This window comes from Alosa pseudoharengus, unplaced genomic scaffold, assembly GCF_046254945.1.
Source record: "Alosa pseudoharengus isolate Yale_2024_CS ecotype anadromous, Long Island Sound unplaced genomic scaffold, YU_APseudo_1.1 YU_APseudo_1.1_scf_4, whole genome shotgun sequence".
NCBI classification, from domain to species: Eukaryota; Metazoa; Chordata; class Actinopteri; order Clupeiformes; family Clupeidae; genus Alosa; species Alosa pseudoharengus.
In genome coordinates, this window is record NW_027468774.1 from 15,191,393 (window position 1) to 15,212,505 (window position 21,113).

The following is a 21,113-nucleotide window of genomic DNA, read 5'->3' on the forward strand; positions in this document are numbered from 1 at the left end:
TGAGTCAGTGCACGCAACTATTGTGTACGAGGAAGATACAATATAAATATCAAGTGGCAGTCCTTCCTTAGTGTCATAATTTCGGAAGAATGTTTGTTTTGGCCTGTATGTATAGGACGTGACCAGATTAAGACGCGGATGGTTTTAGAGTAGCCTAAGCGAGGGGTTTAGTTCTCTAAGACGAAGTTTGTTAAACCTCTGTTTGTGGAATACCCCACAGGTAAAACCATATGGAGTACTCTTAAATTATATAAAAATGTGCGTGATTCCTAAAGATATTGAGCATAAAAGTTCACATATATCAAAACATATACACTATGCTAGACTATATGAACATATATATTAAACTCATTTAAATGTTGGTTAAGATGCATACTGAAGTGTGGTTTGTATTTTGTAAAGACACCTAATGAAAAGCGTTGTTTTCACAGAAGGCTACACGTATTCTGTGAGGTCAGATGAATCGAGAAATTCAGACTGAGAAAATAGGAAGAATGCGTCGAATTCCAGACAAGCCTTATATGGTTTTCTCTTCATTACACTGCTGTCTGTGCAGGCTTCCGGCTTAGGACGCTGTTCCTCAAATGCTGATGAGGACTTAAAAATCGGAGACACAGGATTCACTGTGTAGGCTACCAGAGAGCAAACCACACAGCTCTGGGCTGCCAGCTGGGCTTAATGTGTGATGTCAAATCGAGTCATGTGGGCTCATCCTGGACTTGATTTTCACATGCAATATTCAAGCCAAACCCATACCGGCGTCAAGGCTGAAGCTGGTCTGCTTACGTTTATACATAATGAAAAGATGCCTCCCATTTTACTCCTATAGGCCTATGCTGTCATAGGGTGCACAATGCAAGGTCCATAACAATATGGTTGGGGGAATTTGGTGTTGAAGACTGTCCCGCATAGAGCGGTCAACCCGACCTTAACCCCATCGAACACCTTTAGGATGAACTAAAGCAGGTTGCGAGCCAGGCCTTTTCAACCAGCATCAGTGCCTGACCTCACAAATGTTACTCTGGATGAATGGGCAAAACACATTTCAAAATGTTGTGGAAAAGATTACACAGAAGACTGGAAGCTGTTATAGCTATGTATGCCAACAGATTTCTAAAGGGATGTCTTAAACGTTGATGCAGGTGTAATGGCCAGGTGTCCCAATACTTTTGTCCATATAGCGTATGTTAGTGACCAGACAGAGCCACAGTGACTTACCTTCCCCCATGTTTATTGGTAAAATTACAATTAGCTGTTTTTATGACATCTCCCATACCCCTTCTCTGCCACACCCCCACCCCCCCCCCAAAAAAAAATAAACAAACAACAAATAGCTGTCCATCTGGCAGCAGACTCTGTGTTAGTCTGAGATGCCTAAAGAGACAGACAACACCATTCAGAAGAAACCCTACAGATAACCAAAGTAAAAAAAAGACAAACAGAAAAATCAAAACAAAACCATGGCGGGACTGATAGACCAAGACCACTCAATACCATAGACCTCAAAAGTAGAGGAATCTTTTCTCCATAGGAAAAAAAGTTGAGGATGACAGTATTTTATATTGGGAAGGTACTGTATTGACAATTACTACTGATTGGTTACATGTATGAAGAGGAGAAAGAAAATACAGTAGCACTTTACTTGAAGGGCGTCTCCGACACAAAAGCTATGCTATATATTGTCAAGCAATAACGTGCATGTTCATTGGTAGAACATGAACAATGGTGGCTACGTCAAACTGCACTGGCAAAAAGGGCCTTATTTTCCTGACATTAAAAATGTCCTGGCACCCCATGTCCATAGTCAGTCATCACTGTTTTAATGATTAAGTAGATCTTATGAAGGTGCGGGGTGAAGCTCAACAATGGAGGCCTCAGTACTCTGTGGCTGGGCCCTTCAGGTGTAAAGTGCTTTTCAAAAATACATTGTACAAATACAACATCATATTTTTTTTCTCAATACACATAATCGTGATTTTGGTCAAAGAGAGATGAAATCTGGTCTGACTATGTTATTTCAATTTCACATCTGTAATTTCATATCTGAATGATTAAAAAAAGATTCATTAATGCTAAAATGCCATTTGTGTAATAACAACTGTTAATGCACTATGCATATAGTTTCATATCTGGTACATGATTGGGGAAAAAACAGAACACACAAAAATATAAAGAGGGTCTAGCCTATGAAATCATATTCCAAATTTTTGTGCCAGAAATGTAGTAGTAGTAGTAATAATATGACAAAGATAATCATTATAACAACATTAATAAAGACAATGAAATAATACAGAATCTACAAGACCTGAAAGGAAAAAAAACCAACCCCCACCATCGTCCATCCCTCTCTCAAGAATAATCATATACACAAAAACAAAACAAAACAAACAAACAAAAGATAAACCTCATTCTACTCATCCCGCATGAGAAAGTATAGAAAAAGAAAAAGAGGAGAGGGTCAAGGAAGGGAAAGCGCAATCATTTTGGCTACATGCACCCACCCAGGAGAAACGAGGGATGGGTGGGAAGATCTTAGGGTAGCTTAAAATATCATTGAAATACTGTGGCAAAATGGAAGCTGAACCAATGAAAGAAGGCCAAGAGACTGAGATGGAGAAAGAAAGAGCAAGGGAGGGAGGGAGGAAGGAAGGGAGGGTGTCTGTTATTCCTTTCAGCTGTGTTGTTTGTGATTTTCTTTTCTCTTTAAAAGGAAAGACACAGACAATGGAGAAGACCAGGAGGCCCTGAAGTGCGACTGGTTCCAATTATTCACATACCCAGTGGAGCAGGACTTGTGTTTCATTTTTGTTTGTTTGTTTGTTGATGGTCTATATCTAGTGCACATGTATGTGTGTGTGTGTGTGAGGGGAGTATGAAAGTGTGTGTGTGTGTGTGCTCTGTACAGACAGTCAGCTGGCTTGGTTTATGTGTTTGTTTCCTGGACAGTCACAGACTATGCAGACACTGTCACTTTCGATATCAAAAGATCAATTCATAAGCCCAGTCGTTTAGTTTATTGGTTTATATCCCACTGCACATGGAGAAATTTGGGTTTGGAATAAATGGCCATTAAGTGGGTACAGATATGTGTTTTACTCTACAAAATGGTAATTTTTTTGTGGACTCGATTGACAGTCATTTCAAACTGATGATTCACACGGATGCGTGTATGTATGTGTTTATCCACTGATACTGTCTGTTGGTGTGCCTCTTGATACTCTCGGTCATTTTGTTTATCGCTGGCCTGTTATTGGTCGAGGAGTTAGTTCCCACTGCTGCAGCATTGGCCACTTCTGCTCTGAGGGGCCGCCTCCTGAAGGTCGACTCCACCCTTGGCGCGTCCTCCAGCTCCGGCACCGCCCTGTGGTTCATTCTTCGGCAGTTTCTTTGCTGGAGGGGAGGGAAACATGGTCCGTCTCAGAACGATGCACAGAAAGCATCCCACCCCAATAGAAACAATCTTTCTGCTGTCTTTCTTTAGTCAAAGTCAAAGTTATAAGTGTTCTCAGACCTGCAACCTGAAGCCTTCTCTGCACCATGCATGTATCCCTGTCCAGCGTACTTGCTTAGCTACACACATAATCAATTAAGCTAAAACCGGAGCCTCAGAACAGACTTAAATCAGATCCAAGAGCCTGTTGCTTTACCCGCTTACTGCCCCCAGGTCAGATTTCTTTGAGATTATAGCAAGACGAAATGATGAACCAACCAATCAGCAATCTGGGGGTGGTAAAGTATGAGGACATTGTTGAAATGTAGTTTCAACAATGGCAGCAGTGCTAGAGCCAGACGAAGCGTTACAAACAGTATTAGCAGTGCTACTGAAGCCAGGGCTAATAGAATGTGAAAATTATTCAGAGAGCAAAGACATTGTTGTCTCGCTGCCAACTAGGTTTGGGAAAGGCCTACTAGATCAGCTTGCACTGTTGGTGGCGAAGTAAGAGGTATAGCCTTAGGTTAGAATAGACCCCCGTACTGATACTTGACTGAAATACTGACAACCTGTCGCACACGCATGACTGTTGGTGGCGAAGTAAGAGGTATAGCCTTAGGTTAGCATAGACCCTCGTACTGATACTTGACTGAAATACTGACAACCTGTTGCACACGCATGACTGGCATACTGCTTCAGTTCCATCCTGCTATCTGCACACGTGTGAAGCGCAGTGCTCCACTTGAGAAGGCTATACTGCCTGTTGCAAAGACCCCTGACAGCAACCTTGTCAACATCACCTCCGTTTTAGTAAGAGTAAAACAAAATCGCTGTACTTTAACAGAGTAATTACTGTAGCTGTGCAGCCAGATGATACAATCAAGGGTAATGTCCAGGCTTACGCAAAAAATATAATTTTATTAGGTTGATGCAACAAGCGAGTAGTAGCATGAGAAGTTTCTTAAAGGCTGCTCTGAATAGCGGACTTTTTATTTTAATTTACTGTCTATGGAGAAAAATGAGCGGCTCTAAAAGCCGTGGGACCCGGAAAGAGATTTATTATCCCATTATTCCATCATCACTTAATAACCGAATACCAGCGAGCTTAGATATCGGCAATGTTTTTGTGTGCCTTACCTATGGCCATGAAAATCTCATTGACGTTCATCGCAGTTTTTGCAGAAGTTTCCATGAAGAGCAGGCTATTGTCGTCTGCGTAGGCTTGTGCTTCCTGCGGTCGAGAAGGCCAAAAATAAAAAAGAAGAAAAAAAATGGAGGTGAGGCAAACAGAGCAAGTGTCAGGTAGGCAAAAGGGCAAGAGAAAGATAAGGTCATAGAAAGCACAGAGAGAAAAGGAAAAGAGTAACTGTACCTGGAAATCTACAGCTCTCTTGTTAGCGAGGTCGGCCTTGTTCCCCGCCAGGGCGATGACTATGTTGGGACTAGCCTGTCTCTGCAGCTCCTTCACCCAGTTCTTTGCACGAGTGAATGTGTCCTGGGAACATCAACCACACATCGTGTACATGACCACACCAGAAATGAAATATTTTGTCCACCTGCCACTGTGGCTGGTGGATTCCAAAATCTACCAGCCACTCAACTTTTGATGTAATATGTGATATTGTGATTATAGTAACCAAAATGGTCACGCTTATCAGAATTATTGTGAAAACAATTCATTGTGCTGATTGTGCTCTATGCACAGTAGCAACAAAACTGAAGGTCAACAGAACCACATTCATGCCATACTGTCTTGTCATAAAAGTGGTGTGGCTCCTTTAAAACTCTGTTTGTGTGAGTTCTGGAGCATCCTATAATCCAACTATCCAACATGATCTAGCTACTATGCATCATCTGATTTAAATATTTACAGATATCTAGGCTACATTTAACATTTAGCATTTATTTTCTATTAGGTCTGTTATGAAATCATGCATTGAACAATAAGTACAGCTCAGCTTTAATACATGCATATAGCATTTTGTGGAAATAAATCATTAAGGTTACATTGACAAACTCTTGTATATCCTCTGATTTTAATATTTACTGTTATCTAGGTGATATTTTTAACATTTATTTGGTATTTGGCCTTTTATGAAATCATGTAGGCTATTACAAAAGCCTAAAGTTGGAGACCATGTAGAAATTTGCTACAATTTCAAAACCAGATTACTCTGGAATGGCTAATTGTACAGGGAAATGCTTTATACCTTTGTGTTCAGTAAGTTCTGCTGTTTATTCTGACGGTTTATAATGAATCGAGTGAAGAGTCTGAGAGATATTCCACAACGACGAATGGGTGTGGAGATGTGTGTCCGCCTGCCTCATAGGTCTAAATAGCTGCGTGTCACAGTTTTCCGTGAAGGTGTTGCAGGCCAGATTAAAATAGTAGCCTAGGCTATGTGGGCCACTTCAAAAGAGAACTATTCGCGTGAAAATATCAGCCTGTGAAGATACAACGCAAATCCACAGATCTCGCTAGGTTTATGCTTATGCAGTCATCCTGAAATAAGCGTATCAGTGGCACATGAAAGCATAGCAACAGATAGTGGTAGAAAGTGAAGCTCTGTGCCAGTGCCTATATTCTGCGGGTGGCGGCTCCCTCACTGGTAGCTATTGTAGATAACTCCAAATCAGTGTGATTTACCCTTATAGGCTGGTAACGTTACATGACATCCCTACAGACACTTTCTTATTTTTAACAGTCAATACCTATGACAATTCGACTGGACTGACTGTATATTTGTGGTATGCTAGCTTGCGGCTAGATTGTTGAATTTATTGGCTGGAAAGTTTACCAAATGGTGGCAGGTGCTCATTTCCATCCCTAGACCACACACACAACTTCAGGCAGATTAAAACCCTAGTGTCAAATGGCAAAACAACATTGACTGAGTAGGACAGTGGGCATCCATGCTTGTCTTGCCACGAATCCATATTGCACCAACATGTAGTCTGTTGACACCTAAATCTCTGGTAAATGACATTAATTATTTTGATACAGGTAGCGCAGTGTAAAGATAACTAGCAACCTCCACCAAGGAGGCCATGTTTTCAGTGTGGTGTGTTGACTTTAACACAGAGAGAGCACTGTGTTCAGTGTGGTGTGTTGACTTTAACAGAGGAGAGAGCACTATGTTTTCAGTGTGGTGTGTTAACTTTAACACAGGAGAGCACTATGTTTTTTTAGTGTGGTTTGTTGCTGTGTCACAGGAGAAAGCACTCATGATACACATGTGCTGAGAGCGCTGCGGTAGCAAGGTCATTTACAAGGAGCAAAGGCCAGTCTGAGATGTAGCTATTAAAACAATCATCAACTTTAACTACCAGCTGTAGTCAGTGCACTAAAGAATCACATTCCTGCAGGTGACTGATATGCATCTGTGTACAAGAGTTGGTTTTAACAAGCCTATGGCTAAATAGTCTGTGTGTGAATATGTGTGTGACAAGAGGCCAAATGCTCCATAAAAATAAAGGGATTGCAGATCTGAACACATGGGGGTAGGTCATATTATTATAGTTTTGACCTACCCCCAATATTATGGTTGCTTAACAGCTGCTTAAGCTCCACTGACTAGTTGTCTACCTCACACCTGTCACACCTGCAGGAGTCTTGCTCAGTTATGTCGCACACTGTGGCTGCTTACAATTCTTGCATTCCTCTATATAATAAGGTGTGTGTGTGTGTGTGTGTGTGTTTTTTCCTTACTGTGTTGGTGATGTCGTAGACTACGATGGCTGCTTGTGCACCTCTGTAGTACATTGGGGCCAGACTGTGGTAGCGCTCCTGTCCTGCTGTGTCCCAAATCTCAAACTTTACCGTTGTGTCATCCAAACAAACAGTCTGTGTGAGAAACGCAGCTGGAATGGACAGAAAAAGAGAGATCAAGAAAGAAAGAAGGGACAGAGAGAAGAAAGAGATATATTACATGTATGCTCATGCAACATGCAAAGAAAGAAAAAAAAAATAACAGTGACCTGGTCATTTCCACACACATACACTGAAAAGCACTTCTGATACTTTACAACACTACACGCTTAATAGCATGTGTACATACAGACCTCCAGAAATCATGAGACAACTAACTGTAGACTAAAGCTACAAGTTGAAGATTCCCAAGCACTATGGAAATCTAATTAATGCAGCCCCCCACAAAAATATAGGGTACACATAATAAGCTTACCCATACACACACACTTATGCAAAATACTGCTGCTCATCTCTTGACCATTTTCTCTTGTTGACATGGCAACAGTGAAACACATAACACATGATATTACTAGTGTATCTTCTCAAACAGTCAATGCATACATAGCATGCAGTCATTTCTAAAGCAAACAAGCACCTCATAGCCTGGGTGAACCCAGACAAAACAGTCAAAACAATTTCCAATATACCTGAAAAGCCAGGAATTAATCACAACTGCTTATCCAGTATGGGGCAGTCAGACTTTATACGAGGACAGTCAGGGAAGTACGCTTAGGAGTGCTATGATCGCTTTGGCTAATGTAATGTATGTAGTAACAATGTAATGTAACAAAACCAAGGGTTGTGCTACTGATGGCTCAGTATTACAGAACAGACTTAGATTTTAAGGAATTGAGTAAACAGCTGCTTTTTAAAGACCTTCATTCACAAGAAAGATGTATTTGCTAGACTTCCGAAAAGATTTGGTAAGAGTTAAGGCCTTAATTTAAGTTAATGGAAGTTTAATTTCCCTGCTGGTTACACTCCTTGGAAATTGGAACTAAACGAAGCCTCCCCAGCTCAATTGTCTTCTAAGGATCAGTCTGGTGTTAGGCAGGCTAAGCACCTCAGTCCAGTCCAGGGGCCAAAGAGAGGACCAGTTGGCCTAAAGACAAACTAGAAACAGCAGGCAACCCACCGTAGAGCACTGGTATTATACAAGTCCGACAGATAGGGAGAGTGAGAGAGACAGAGGGAGGGGGTGGGAGGTGTAAAGGGAGAGAATTATGGAGTAATCCTGCAGACTTGAGAGTTTTGTGCTTGCTCAGCCCTCAGAGTCACATGATTTCGCCCCTCTTTCTGTCTAACCAATAAAGCCTCATGGCCTTTGACCAGCCCACTGACGACGGCACATTGAAGAAACAACCACAGCGAGAGGGAGGAAGAGGGGAAAAAAGGAAACCTGCTGACGCTTTCCTTCAGCCATGCTGCTGTAAGCATCCCATATCCTGCCTCTCAGAGCCAAGCCCATACCCCCCCCCCCCCCCATCTCTCTCTCACACACACACACACTGTAGCCCTTGTCGCTCTCGCCCCATCCATCCATCCTATGGGTCACACATTTCCCCCTCACTCACAGTATTGCACACTTTGTCTTGCTAACATTCACTCACACACACACACGCGCGCACGCACGCAGCACGCGTGCGCACCCCAGAAGTTATCAGACTTGCACTCTGCTCTTTTTAGCAATCTCGTATACTGTGGTTGTTCTGCTGCGTTTTGTCCAGGAAGCCGCAGGTAGAAACCAGACACACACACACACACTTTGGCCTAATGACAGTGGCTGACGCTGGTCGACTGGATCGAGGAAGCCACCATTGTTAGTCAGTTTCCTTCCTTTGTACAGAGAAGACTATTGACACCAATGTCCTCCATACTCCTTGTGTGCACATGTGTGTGTGCTCAAGTTGCAGTCATGTGATAGGCAGCTCAGACATGCATATCGGAACTGTGGCTGACGTGGGCAGAGATGACGTTATCGGCCTGGACCACCCTCAAAGACTTCAGCAAATATTACAGTTCCTCTTTTGAGAGCACTGCTGAGAAAGTGAACTGAACTAACCCTCATCTGACATGAGAAATGCTCACATACCACAGAGAACAAGCACACCATTCCCGCCTCGCTCTCTCTCACACACACACACACACACACACACACACACACACACACACACACACACACACACACACACACACACACACACACACACACACACACACACACACACACACACACACACACACACACACACACACACACACACACAAACAAACACAAACACACACAGTACCTCCGATGGTGCTCTCCTGGTATTCGTGGAACTGTCCTTTGACAAAGCGCAACACCAGGCTGGATTTGCCCACCGCCGACTCCCCTAGTAGCACCAGCTTGAACTGACAGATCTTGTTGCCTGCGGCTGCCCCATTGGTCCGTGCTGGTCCTCCGCGACCCGCCATGCTGTGCAGACAGGGCTAACCCCAGGAGAGGAGAGGGGAGGCTGGGCTAACTCCGGCGGAAGGGTGGGTCCGAGGGATCTGGAAGAGTGTGTGTGTGGAGAGAAGAGCCGCGTGGGTGAGAAAGAAGGGTCTCTCGTCTGGACAGGACAGGTCTGGGCTGGACTAGGCTGTACTGTGCCAAGCTGGACCGGGCCAATGGAGTCTTAAGAGAAGAAGGGCAGTGCAAGGCCGTCTGGAAGGGAAGGAGAGAACACAGGATGATGTTAATATCATATAAACAGGTTGTCATCTTTCAAAGTGTTATGACTGAAAACATGCATTGAGCTATTTTCTTTTATTCTGCAAATGGATGAGTATGAATTTACTTAATATATGCAAATCTTGGCGGTATAATTTCCTTTCTAGGTGGAGACAAAAATGTGAGAAGAGTACAGTATTATGTTATCCACATCATTGTCATCCTAATTATCATGTTGCTCCACATTCTCCAAAGCATTCTATCAACTCTGCACTAGCCATTTCATACTCTTGTAATAAACACAAATCCGGTTGGCTAAATGCCCCTCGGTACCCATGGTCTTATCTGGAATGAGGCGACCTCATAAGCTCCTGATGGATACAACCTGACAACCCCCGCGCCATTCCTAGGACATATGCCCTGTTCTGTTTGCAATAACAGACTTCTGATGACACAGAAACCTACATTAACCAGCTTCACTTAGGACAGGTAGGTTGGCGGGGAATAAGAGGCCTTATCATTTGATTATATTTACCTGAGATAAAAGGTAAACATAGCCTGGGGGGAAGGGGGGGGGGGGTGCCGCAGGGTTTACTTCCTGATTGACCACTAAACGGTCTATAGGCCAGTGCAGATAACATACCCACACAGACCTCAGGAGTGTGAGTTCTACACAACAGATGAAATGAAAAGAGGAGGAGAGGAGAATGAGGAGGAGGGGAAGGAGGGAGAGATCAGGGAACAGAGGAGGAAAGAGAGGGAAAACTATTTACTAAAACTGAGGGGTAAAGAAAAATGACAAGCATGGTGTGGAAACAGGGATCGGAGGGATGTGTGGAGTGACACGGCGGACGAGGGCAGGAGAGAAGAAAGGGAGAGATGGAGGGAGGGAGGGAGGAAGGGAGGGAGGGAGGGAGGAAGAGAAAAGGAGTGTAGAACAGACTTGCTTTTGGCAGCAAGCCTTTAGGCCAGGTCTAATCCACTGCATGTGACAGATCAGGAGTATCAGACAATGCACACACACATTCACACATACACACATTCACACACATTCACAGACACACACATTCACACATACACACATTCACACATACACACATTCACACACAAACACATTCACACACATTCACACACATTCACACATACACACATTCACAGACACATTCACACACACACACATTCACACACACTTAAATGGATTTGATGGATTGAAAAATGTAAAATGGGTTCTGAACTGGAACTTGATTCTCATTCCTACCCATGACCAACCCATCTGAAGGAACTTGATGATGTCCAGTGTTTCCCAGAGAATTGAATTCCATTTGTGGTGGTTGGTTTGCAGAATTAACTTAAATGCAACAGTTTTTGACAAATTAGCATAGCGTGGTTATGATGCTAACCAGATTTAAGCACAATTTAGTACAACCTGGAAAATCATTGTGTGGTGGTCAATGTTGATATTGTGGTGGGCCGCCACAAATAAGTCAATGTATGGGAAACACTGATGTCATTCAACATTTGCGTCACCTTTTCAAAAGTAAGTTGTAAGTAAAATCGTCAATGTGTTTCTTTAAAGATCTCAAGAAGGGAAAAAAACAGATTGCCTCTGCTGTCTCATAATTTTTCTCACTCCGTAGAGAAGGACACAATGGAATGTGTGACTTGTGTATGCAAGTGTGTGTGCCCTGCCTGAAGGTACAACACAAATGAGCAGGTGCGCTACTTTGAAATGCGCTGCCACTATTTAAAGGGGGAAGCCAGGAACCACAGAAAAAAGGGATGAAGATAAAAAGGGAAAAAAAGAGAAATGGAACATATGCTTTGGACCAATCCTGTACCTGTTGTTGTCAGGTCAGTGCTTCTTCATTGCAGTAATGAGACGAGGTGTGTGTGTGTGTGTGTGTGTGTGTGTGTGTGTGTGTGTGTGTGTGTGTGTCTTTTAGAGGTTGACTTCACATCAGTGTGATTCTGCAGTGCCCTCAGCACAGAACTGAAAAGAATGGACACTGGGCCAGGGTCGAGCAATAGTCTCCCAACAACAAACGTCCGTCCATGATTCGCCCTAATGATAATCTCAAGACTGAAACGGTGGGGCCATTACAGACAGGAACGCTCAGTCAAAGGATTCAATCAGTCCTCCATAGGCCCAGCAAGCACCACAGCACAGCTCCGCTGAAGAATTAATGGCATACCACTGAAAGTGGGTCAAAAGAGACAGAGAGAGAGAGAGAGAATGAAAAATGTATGCTCAGCTCCCCTACTACTTAGTGAGGCACTTAGCGGAGACAAACACAGACAGACGAACAAATTAATGTTTGGCTCCTCCTCCGCTGAGGACTGTGGACATTGTGTGAGCCTGTGGGTGAAGACTGAAGATACACACAAATAAGGACTCATGTGGCATGTGTGTCATTTCAGCAGTCCAGTGGCAACACTCAGGTTCTGGCGGCGAGTTTATCTGAAAATGTAAGCGCTTTCAGACACACGTGTAAGACCGGAGGTTCTGCCGATGTTAAAGGGACACCAGGCAACGTTTTCGTGTTAATTAATCATCTTCCTAAGTCGGTATATGGTTAAATGACTCATTACGGGACGAATGAAGGCTCTCTCGCCCGCCCCAACTGCCTGTAGGAAGAATATCCCACTTGCAAGTTCGGTGTATCCTACCCGCCGACTGAAGCAGGATCAGTTTACAGCACAGAGGCAGGCTAACGAAACGCTAGAGATTGTTGCAAACGTGTGTATAATGGCAGAGCCGGCGAATAAGCAGCGAAAACCCTTGACGGAAGACGCAAAGAAAAGGAAAAGAGCTTCAGACCGAGCGAGGGGGAGTTTCGTAGAGAAAAAGCATCAGGCTTGCCTGGTGTCCCTTTAAACGGTGGGGCCGTATATTTGAACGACATAACCAGTCATATGGAAGTCAGAATTTAGCCGGTTGTTCTACTACTCCCCCCCATTTCCTCCGGACATTATGTAAATGCGCTGTGTCTGAACAAGGTGTAGAACATGCGGTTAAAATTCACACCTAGTGAGAGGGCGTGTTGGTGACGTTTCTTTCGTGCGTCCATGTGGTTAGATCTGACTTAAATGCCAGTGTTATGATGGAGTGGCATAATGCTGTCCAGAAAATCTCCGACCTGGAAAGATGCAGACATCACGGAGCTACTGTCCATGAGGGCATACAACATTTTGATAGAACACATGAAGGGAACGGCAAGAGACGTTGTAGCCTACAACTGCATGGCAAGGCCAAACGAATTCAAAAGACTGAATCACCATAAGCAGAAGGCGCTGAAAAGGTAGCCTGACGTAGTCATACTCAATTCTAGTCAGAATTTGAGTCTGATACTGCTCCATAGAGCTGTGATTATGGGGCGTGTTTCAAACGAACCAGGAAAAAAAATGCCTCTGCACTCAATTGGATAGACCTACAACCAATCAGAGCAACGGAGTGTGTGACGTATGTTAAGCGACGCATAGTTGATGTCAACAGAACTCAACTGCACACTAGAAGAAGAAAATGTGAGCGATTTTCGCAGGTGTTGTAAAAATAATGTAAGGATACACGGAGTTCTTCAACACACGAACCTCATTTTTGAGAGAAACAGTAAAGGTGAATGCATATACGATCAAGTTATCCGTTTAGGATTACAACTCCACAACACTGCAAACAAATCGCATCGCATTTGTCGGTCCTGTCAGAACTTTATAACACGGTTGGAACGCGACATGCCCGTGTTTAAAAAATGGACAGAAGACGAAGGAGACCAGCCTGAAGAACCGTGTTCATCTGAGGCATCAGAGACGCCCCGGACTCTGAAGAAGTTCTGCCCCAATCCGTCAACTCCAACCGGTACAAAAACGCGAAGAAGCATTACAGAGGTAAGCTTGTTAATACATTTCTACTTCTTATGATATGACTATGAGAATAACCTCGATTGCCACGTTTCACATGAGTTAATAGTGAGTCGTGATTATTGTCCAATGTGATAAACACTGTGCATTCCCACACTCCTCATTTCCGTGAAATCTATCTATGATTAAATCATCTAGTCATATTTTGAGATGCCTAGTATTCTGGAAGCCAGCCCGAATTTCAGTGTAGTGTGAGCAAATGTTACCAGGATAAACTTGTACCTGATGTGTAAGTTGGCCTCTGTCACTTTGTCAATATGTAGAAACTTCATTTTGTAATGGACTAGCATGTTATCCAACCCCCACTTCTGTGCTCTGCACCTCTGTGGGGGGTGGGCAGTGTTTCTCTGACCTGCTCAGCAATTGCATCTGGTGTCACCATATTTAACAGTCTGTATTTTCCAATGTATTGTCAATGCACGTTATACTTATTAGGCTATACTGTAATTCTTCACACTGATGTGTTCACTTATATTTCAGGTTGTCACCCATTTTCCATCCACTTGACCTCCACCTGGAACACCTAAACAATTTTCTCAAATCATTTATGAGAGGATTGGGACCAAACATGTCAGAAATGTCAGCAGCCAGAATCAGTAGGTCCATTGGCATCGTCAAAGAGCTAATGGACAAAACGGACACAGAGCTGGAGCTGACAAGGCCGGCTGGCATTCATCATGTGGCCCGAGAACAGGACGTTTTAACACTGGTAAACGTTTTCAGGGAGACACAACTTTCCCAACAAAAATCACCCAGGCAGGCAGTCTCATGCATTCCCGAATTTCAAGAGAAACTTATTGGCAACGCTGAATTACCAGGAGAAAATAATGGACTGGCAAAATGTGCCTATTTAAATAATTAAGTAAATGTGAAATGTAAATGGTGATGGTAATTTGTAAATATTGTTTTCGTAAATGACAATGTAAATAATTGTTTTCATATAATAGTTTAGTAGTATCCACATTCTTGAAAACATTTTTGTGTTTTCTTATTGGTTGTATGTTCAAAGTTCAGCGTATATCTTCAAACATTACCTATTATGTGTAGATATTAAAAATCTTTATTGAAATGTCTTATTGTTTGTCTTTAAATGCAGAAACATCACCAACCAGTAGAGAAGTATAAACCATTTTAATTTTATTCAAAAATATTAATGTAACAGAGGTAAAAAAAAAGGCATTTGCACAACAACAGGACCCTGAAGCTACAAATTTGAGCCTGAATTTGAAGCTAGCCTGAGATCTTCAACATTGACAAGCCTGATTCCAAGTTACTTGGGGATGATTGTATCTTATCATCCTCATCCTCGTCATCAAAGTAACCAGTGTAATCCATGTCAACCTGAACACGGTCATCCTGAACAACACAGTCATCAAACAAATTAGTTTGACTCTGTTCGATGTCATCAAAAACCTCATGCATAATTCATAGTATCTCTTTTGCATGTTCCAGCTTGTATGTAGGGAGATTATGGATAATGAAGTCCAGGTCAAATATCTGTGTGCACTGTTCTAAAACTGATCAATGAGTTCATCTCCAAAACCAGTGCAGGCTGTGTCGACTGTGTAAAGTGGTATGTTTTTATGGTCCTGAAGTAAACTACTCCTGTAAGTTTGTAACAGTTCCCTGATCAAAAGTGTGCCCTTAGGTGTGACTATTCTGTGTTTGTGGTGTGATGAAACCTCCCCTTCAAAGTGTTCATATTTGGGGATTAGCTCCCCACAACCTTCAGGTTCACAAGAACAAACAGAATGGCAGTGAGTGCAGCACAGATGTCCTAGATCAACAGATGTGGTGTGTTCCTCAAAATGGCAGTACAAAGCTTTCCGCAGACAACTAGTGACTCCATTAAAGTACCGTCTTAACTGCTGGGTCAAGCTTTGTACTAACATCCCTCACAATCCAGTGTAGGCACTCCAGTGTATGGCCAGGTACTTTAATCAGACCCACTCTGATGTTTGTTCTGTTTGGGCTTAGGGCCAAATTTATTGGATTGTCCATCTGAAGCTGTTTCATAACCCTGGCTCTGAATTCCCGATCAGCAGAAGCGGTCAATGTCAGCACAGGTGTACCTGGAATATATAGCAGTACAAAAAGCAACCAATAAGTAACAGTAAAAATAAGAAATTATGAGTAGTATCATTTAGTACTTTTTAATGACTGTACTGACATCTAAAAAGAATACATCACTTATAAGGGGTACAGTGACTAGCCTACCAATATGGGTATGGTGCTTGAGTACATAAAGCAACACCCAAATGCCCTTCTGCCCTTTTGCAGCCTGACCACTGATAGAAATAAAACAGTAACCTACATTAGAATGTTTTAACAGGTAGTTCGCTACAATCACACTAACGTTATGATTGTACCAAGTCTGAGTTAGCGAACGTACAACGATACCTAGGCTACTATGTTTACAACATGGGATTCATATCACGACATTGGGAGTTATTTACTAAGTCAGACAGTTAGACTCTCTTACCATTTGTAAGTTAGATGAACTTCGTCCATGACGATACCCATTACGTTGGCTTGAAAAACATCGGAGCCTAGCATGTCCCTCCACTTGTTGTTCAGCAGCCAGGATTCCGGGCTTCAAAAAAGGATCTGGCAACGACCGCTGGCTATATCCACCTCGTCGTGCACGCCGAGTTGCATCGCCATGATGCCCATTTCAGTTGCTTCGGCAAAAAACATCTTTCTTATCAACAAATGCCTTGATCCCGTTACTCTGTTCCTCTTTTAAAATTAATTCGCTGTCGATATCTTCTAGAACAGACCTGATAGCAGAATCTACACATCTCAATTCTCCAGCGGCAGCCATCGTTGTTGTAAACGAATTCAACCCAAGCGCTCTTTGGTGACGTGGTGGATTACGTTACTGTTGAGCATCTGTCCATCATCGTATAAAGCCCGCCCTGACCATTTGATTGGCCCGCCAGTATTTGGGCGAGCATACTCGTGCCACTATTGATCAATGCCAGACCGAACTTCCCGACCTCAAACGTTGTGGGCGGGACTAAGTTCGGAATGGCACCCAGGCTACTGAAAAGGCAGTAGCCTACACCGACGTCGTTGACGACAATAACACGTTGAAAACAGATAAATGTGTTTATTCGAAGCACACATACAAATACTGTTTGCTTACTTGACTAGCCTACTTCAAGTATTAGCCTACACACAATAGATTTCTCTTCTTTAGCCTACATAATGCATAGGCTACACTTTGTAAACAAAATTCAGCTGTGACAGGCAGCGGCCGCATATATTCTGCGTCATATCTCGCATCTTGTGAACTCTACAAGCCCCCACCCCTCACTCGACAACCACACAGATTCTGTAATGTGCGTGTATGTCGTTCACACATACGTCCGTATAAGGTCAGTATTAGGTCGAAATTAGGTCTAATCGAAAAATTAGTCGTTAGAAAATTAGCCGTTAGTGGCAGCACTAGAAATGTTCATATCTGCCGAATCCGATAATACAATTACTTTTTTAAAGTATAGTTTTGGGCTTTTGACCTTCAATCAGATAGTACAGCGAAGAGTGACAGAAAGCAAAAACCCTGCCAGCAATTATCTGAAATCAAAAGATGCAGAGGTGCAGCCAGCATTGCAAGTGATATAGGCCTGCTGGGGAGTATTTGAACTGGGAATAGACATCACAACAATGCAGATTTCCATAGTCCAACCAACTAGGATGACCAATTTCAACACACGTACTCTGCAAGTGTGTAGAATAGGTGTTCAATTAAAGGTTGGTTGGAATAACGTAAACCACACAAAATGATCGTTATTGTGGTCTCTAAACCCCAGTTAAAATGCTCAGTAGATTGTGGTAAAACTGGTCTGGGTACTGCTTCTTGAGGCCTTCCCCCTCTTTTTGAGCCAGGCAGAAAACAGTAAAATATATATATATTTTAGATATCCAAAAAAATGCCATTGCTGGCAAAGGTTGAGCCAGGGGGGGAAAGTACAGAAGAAAATATTTCCTTTGTGTGTGTGTGTGTGTGTGTGTACATACACGTGAGTTAGTGAAAGAGAGAGTGGCTTAAATTATATCTGGTAACACACAGGCTTGGCTCAAGGTGATAAGAGAATGCATCTTCAAGGATCAAAAATGGTCTGCGTGGCATTAGTCACTCACACACACACAAACCGCCAAGTCAGGGTGTGGTCTCTGCTGGGCTTAAGGCTATTATTAAAAGAATGAAGGCGCTTCTGCCATGTATCTATTATCTGACTCAATAAGGATATTAAAGCAGCGGTGAGGTTTCTATGGTGTTGTCTGTCTAGCTGACTGCTATACAAGATTATTTTTGATATTTCCTGTTTCTGAAAATGGTCACCCTATCTGTTTATCTCAGTCGGAAAGGCATGTAAACGTGCAGCCTGACCCTAAAGTCACAGAACATAATCGAAAACAAAGTGGTCATTAAATGTCCACTTTGGCTCCATCATAGGAGTGTGTGTGTGTGCCTGCCTGTCTGTCAGTGTGTGCATGCAAAAGATAGCAAGTGATAAAAAGAGGATGCTTGCCAAGCTCAGATCATTAACAAGTAACTCAACTCAGTTGCAGGTACTTTTAACTACAATTCTATGGAACATGAGCAGCAGCATTAATCTGGCAGATGCGGCCATATATGCACACATGCATAGGCACGCAAAGTAGATTAGATTTTTTTGTTTCTCATCTACTTTTCTATTTTACTGCACACACTGTATTTGTTGTCACTATTATACTCTTATAGACCCTCTGCTAAATTCATAACCTTAACAGATAGATCTTACACCTTTTGCTACCATTTAATCATACTTAGCACTCAAATGTTTTAAGCTACCTTTCCCACACATTGGAGTCCCAATGCTATCTTTATGATTCACAGATGACGATTGCGCTAGTTCAGTAGCTTTCCCATTCAGGCTCCATTCACTCCAGCTCTGACTCACCTCTGAACGTCCCTGCCTGGCCTGCTGACACTGGACGTACTACCGAGAGGAAACGACAGAGGAAGAAAATGGAAGCTGGAAAGAACCACGAGAGTTGGGAAAAGTGAGATAATGCTGTCCATCATCACGGAGCGCATATTGACCACACCGTTCTCTTGCTAGCCTCTTGCTCATGCTTGTAACTTGCGGAGCAATTATTTCTCTAGGCCAAAGTCCAACACAGTCAGTCCTCTGTCTGAGGCAGTTGAGGTTCATGCTTTACAAAACCTTTTCATCTCAAAGGTTAAACTTAGGATAAACCTATAGACACAAATTCTCATATTTTCACACGAGCTATGGAAAAAAAAAAAAAAAAAAAAAAAAAATATATATATATATATATATATATATATATATATATATATATATGTATATATATATATATATAAGGCCTACAGTCTGCCATACATTTCGGAAATGTCCCCCCACTACTGTGAACGAGAGATGTTTCAATAGTTTGAATTATCCCATCTACAAAAATCAGAGAAAACCCGGCCGATGACTAAGCTGTGTGAGAATGCACGCAACCAACTGCTAACGTTAACGGGAATGTGGAATAGTTTCGCTTGAAAAGTGGCGTGATGTGACAGGTTTCTCACCCACATTGACGTAAACCCTTTTCATAACGAACGCTTAATCTAATGATGAAAACGTGTAATAATGTATCCCGCTGTCAAGACTTACTCATAACAATAAAAATGGTTAACAAAGGTAAGCTCTTCCGAATTTGTAAGAAACTTGAATATGATAACGTTAAGGAATATGTCAGTCAAAGACGCGTATTGTAATGTTTGGACAACGTGCCTTGCCCAAGTTCAAAGTAAAGTTAACGGCTTGAGTACAAGTGTAAAGTTTTAAGATTGCTGACATCGACATCACCTGACAGTCAACTAGTTTGCAAGCTTCCATAAAATTTGTAGTCTACCTAACTGGCTAACGTTACGCCGTCCACGACACATATAATGTAGCTATATCAAGATAAGAGTGATTATGATCATAACATGAACACACGACTATCGTAGCCAATGGATCACTTTCTAAATTGATAACTATGATGTAGACTGCCTAAAGCGGTGGTAAAGTCATTCCTACCTGGTGTGCCAAACCCATTTATGGACAGGTCAGTGCTAGCTATCATTAACACAATGGGACAGATATGTGACATATAAGCTTACAAAATGCAACATGTCTTTTATGTTAAAGTCCGTTGAGCACTGACACAGTTATCATTATTTAATCAACTGGAAAGCATCACATACATCAAACGTAAACGTAGGTAACTTAGAGCTAACATTTGTTAATGTTAGGGAGGCTTTCGCCTATCTAAACGTTAACGTCAACGCTACCGCTGCGCATAATTCAGGGACAACTCATTGAGCCTTGTACAACAAAATAGGCAATACTCACTACCTTAAGATAATCCTTTAATAAGAAAACTCAGATCAGATAAGGACACCAAAAGCCTTCACCATCGAAACTGCAATAACTATTGCGAGCATTAGCAGGCCAGTGGCCACCAGCTAAACTAACATTGGCTAGCAATTCCTGCTCTCTACACTCAATATTCTAAGACAATTCAGTAATGGGTCCAGTTTCATTCACGAGCTCCAATGCAATCTGTTTCACTTTCCAAAGACCGATATTCTGAGAATATCTGTCATCTGATTTTCACATCTACTCGTTTTCCTACCGAAAATAAATCGAAGTTTTGCTTGACGAGTGGTCTAGCAGTCAGAGAGCACCACCAGCCTAGTCGCTTGACGCTAGCTGGCTAGAATGCTATACAACTAACGTTACATTCAGGCGACATGGAAAAACACTGGACAACATACGTTTAGAAGTAAATAGACATGTTGCTTACCTCTTGTTAGAGACAATATGAGCGTTTTTTATTGGCGCGTCAGAGTGTTCTCTGTAAACCCAAATCTCCACAGATCCAGCCCTGGTCAAAATTTCCCTTTCGCAGTTCTCAGCTACTCTCTGCATCAGAGGCCCAGGCCTTCTCTTCCGCCTACACCAAGCCGACTTCCGTGATCCTTCTACTTCCTCATAGGTGGGATTAATTTTTGATAGACATTTTCAGTGATCAATAGTAAACCATATGCTATGTGACCACCATTCACACAGTTATTGGGAAATGTAGGCAAATTGGACCTACCTCGGAGTATTATGTAGGGACATCAGCAAAATATTCCAACTCTTTGACAAGACGTGTTATGAACAAAGTCCCAAGATTGAAAGATTGAAACTATTTTGAGAATTCCAGAGGGCAGGCCAAATAGTAGCCTAGGATATAGGAAACAGAGCCTTCAAAAGTTGAGGTAGACCTAC

At 42.4% G+C, this 21,113-nt stretch overlaps 1 protein-coding gene and 2 long non-coding RNA genes across 3 annotated transcripts; 1 reads left to right on the plus strand and 2 right to left on the minus strand.

Annotated features, from left to right (window-relative positions):
• Positions 1–1,491: 1,491 nt before the first annotated feature.
• Positions 1,492–20,786, minus strand: rab5c (RAB5C, member RAS oncogene family). Its single transcript, XM_076264968.1, has 6 exons — positions 20,644–20,786; positions 9,476–9,873; positions 7,143–7,294; positions 4,806–4,928; positions 4,571–4,664; positions 1,492–3,390 (listed from the first exon to the last, which is right to left on the minus strand). The coding sequence occupies exons 2-6, from the start codon at positions 9,639–9,641 to the stop codon at positions 3,263–3,265; spliced, it is 663 nt and encodes a 220-aa protein (XP_076121083.1). The 5' UTR covers positions 9,642–9,873; positions 20,644–20,786; the 3' UTR covers positions 1,492–3,262.
• Positions 13,319–14,863, plus strand: LOC143102993 (uncharacterized). The gene is made up of 2 exons (XR_012982682.1): positions 13,319–13,761; positions 14,275–14,863. It is a non-coding gene; the product is annotated as an uncharacterized LOC143102993 (long non-coding RNA).
• Positions 14,911–16,779, minus strand: LOC143102992 (uncharacterized). The gene is made up of 2 exons (XR_012982681.1): positions 16,277–16,779; positions 14,911–15,866 (listed from the first exon to the last, which is right to left on the minus strand). It is a non-coding gene; the product is annotated as an uncharacterized LOC143102992 (long non-coding RNA).
• Positions 20,787–21,113: the final 327 nt, after the last annotated feature.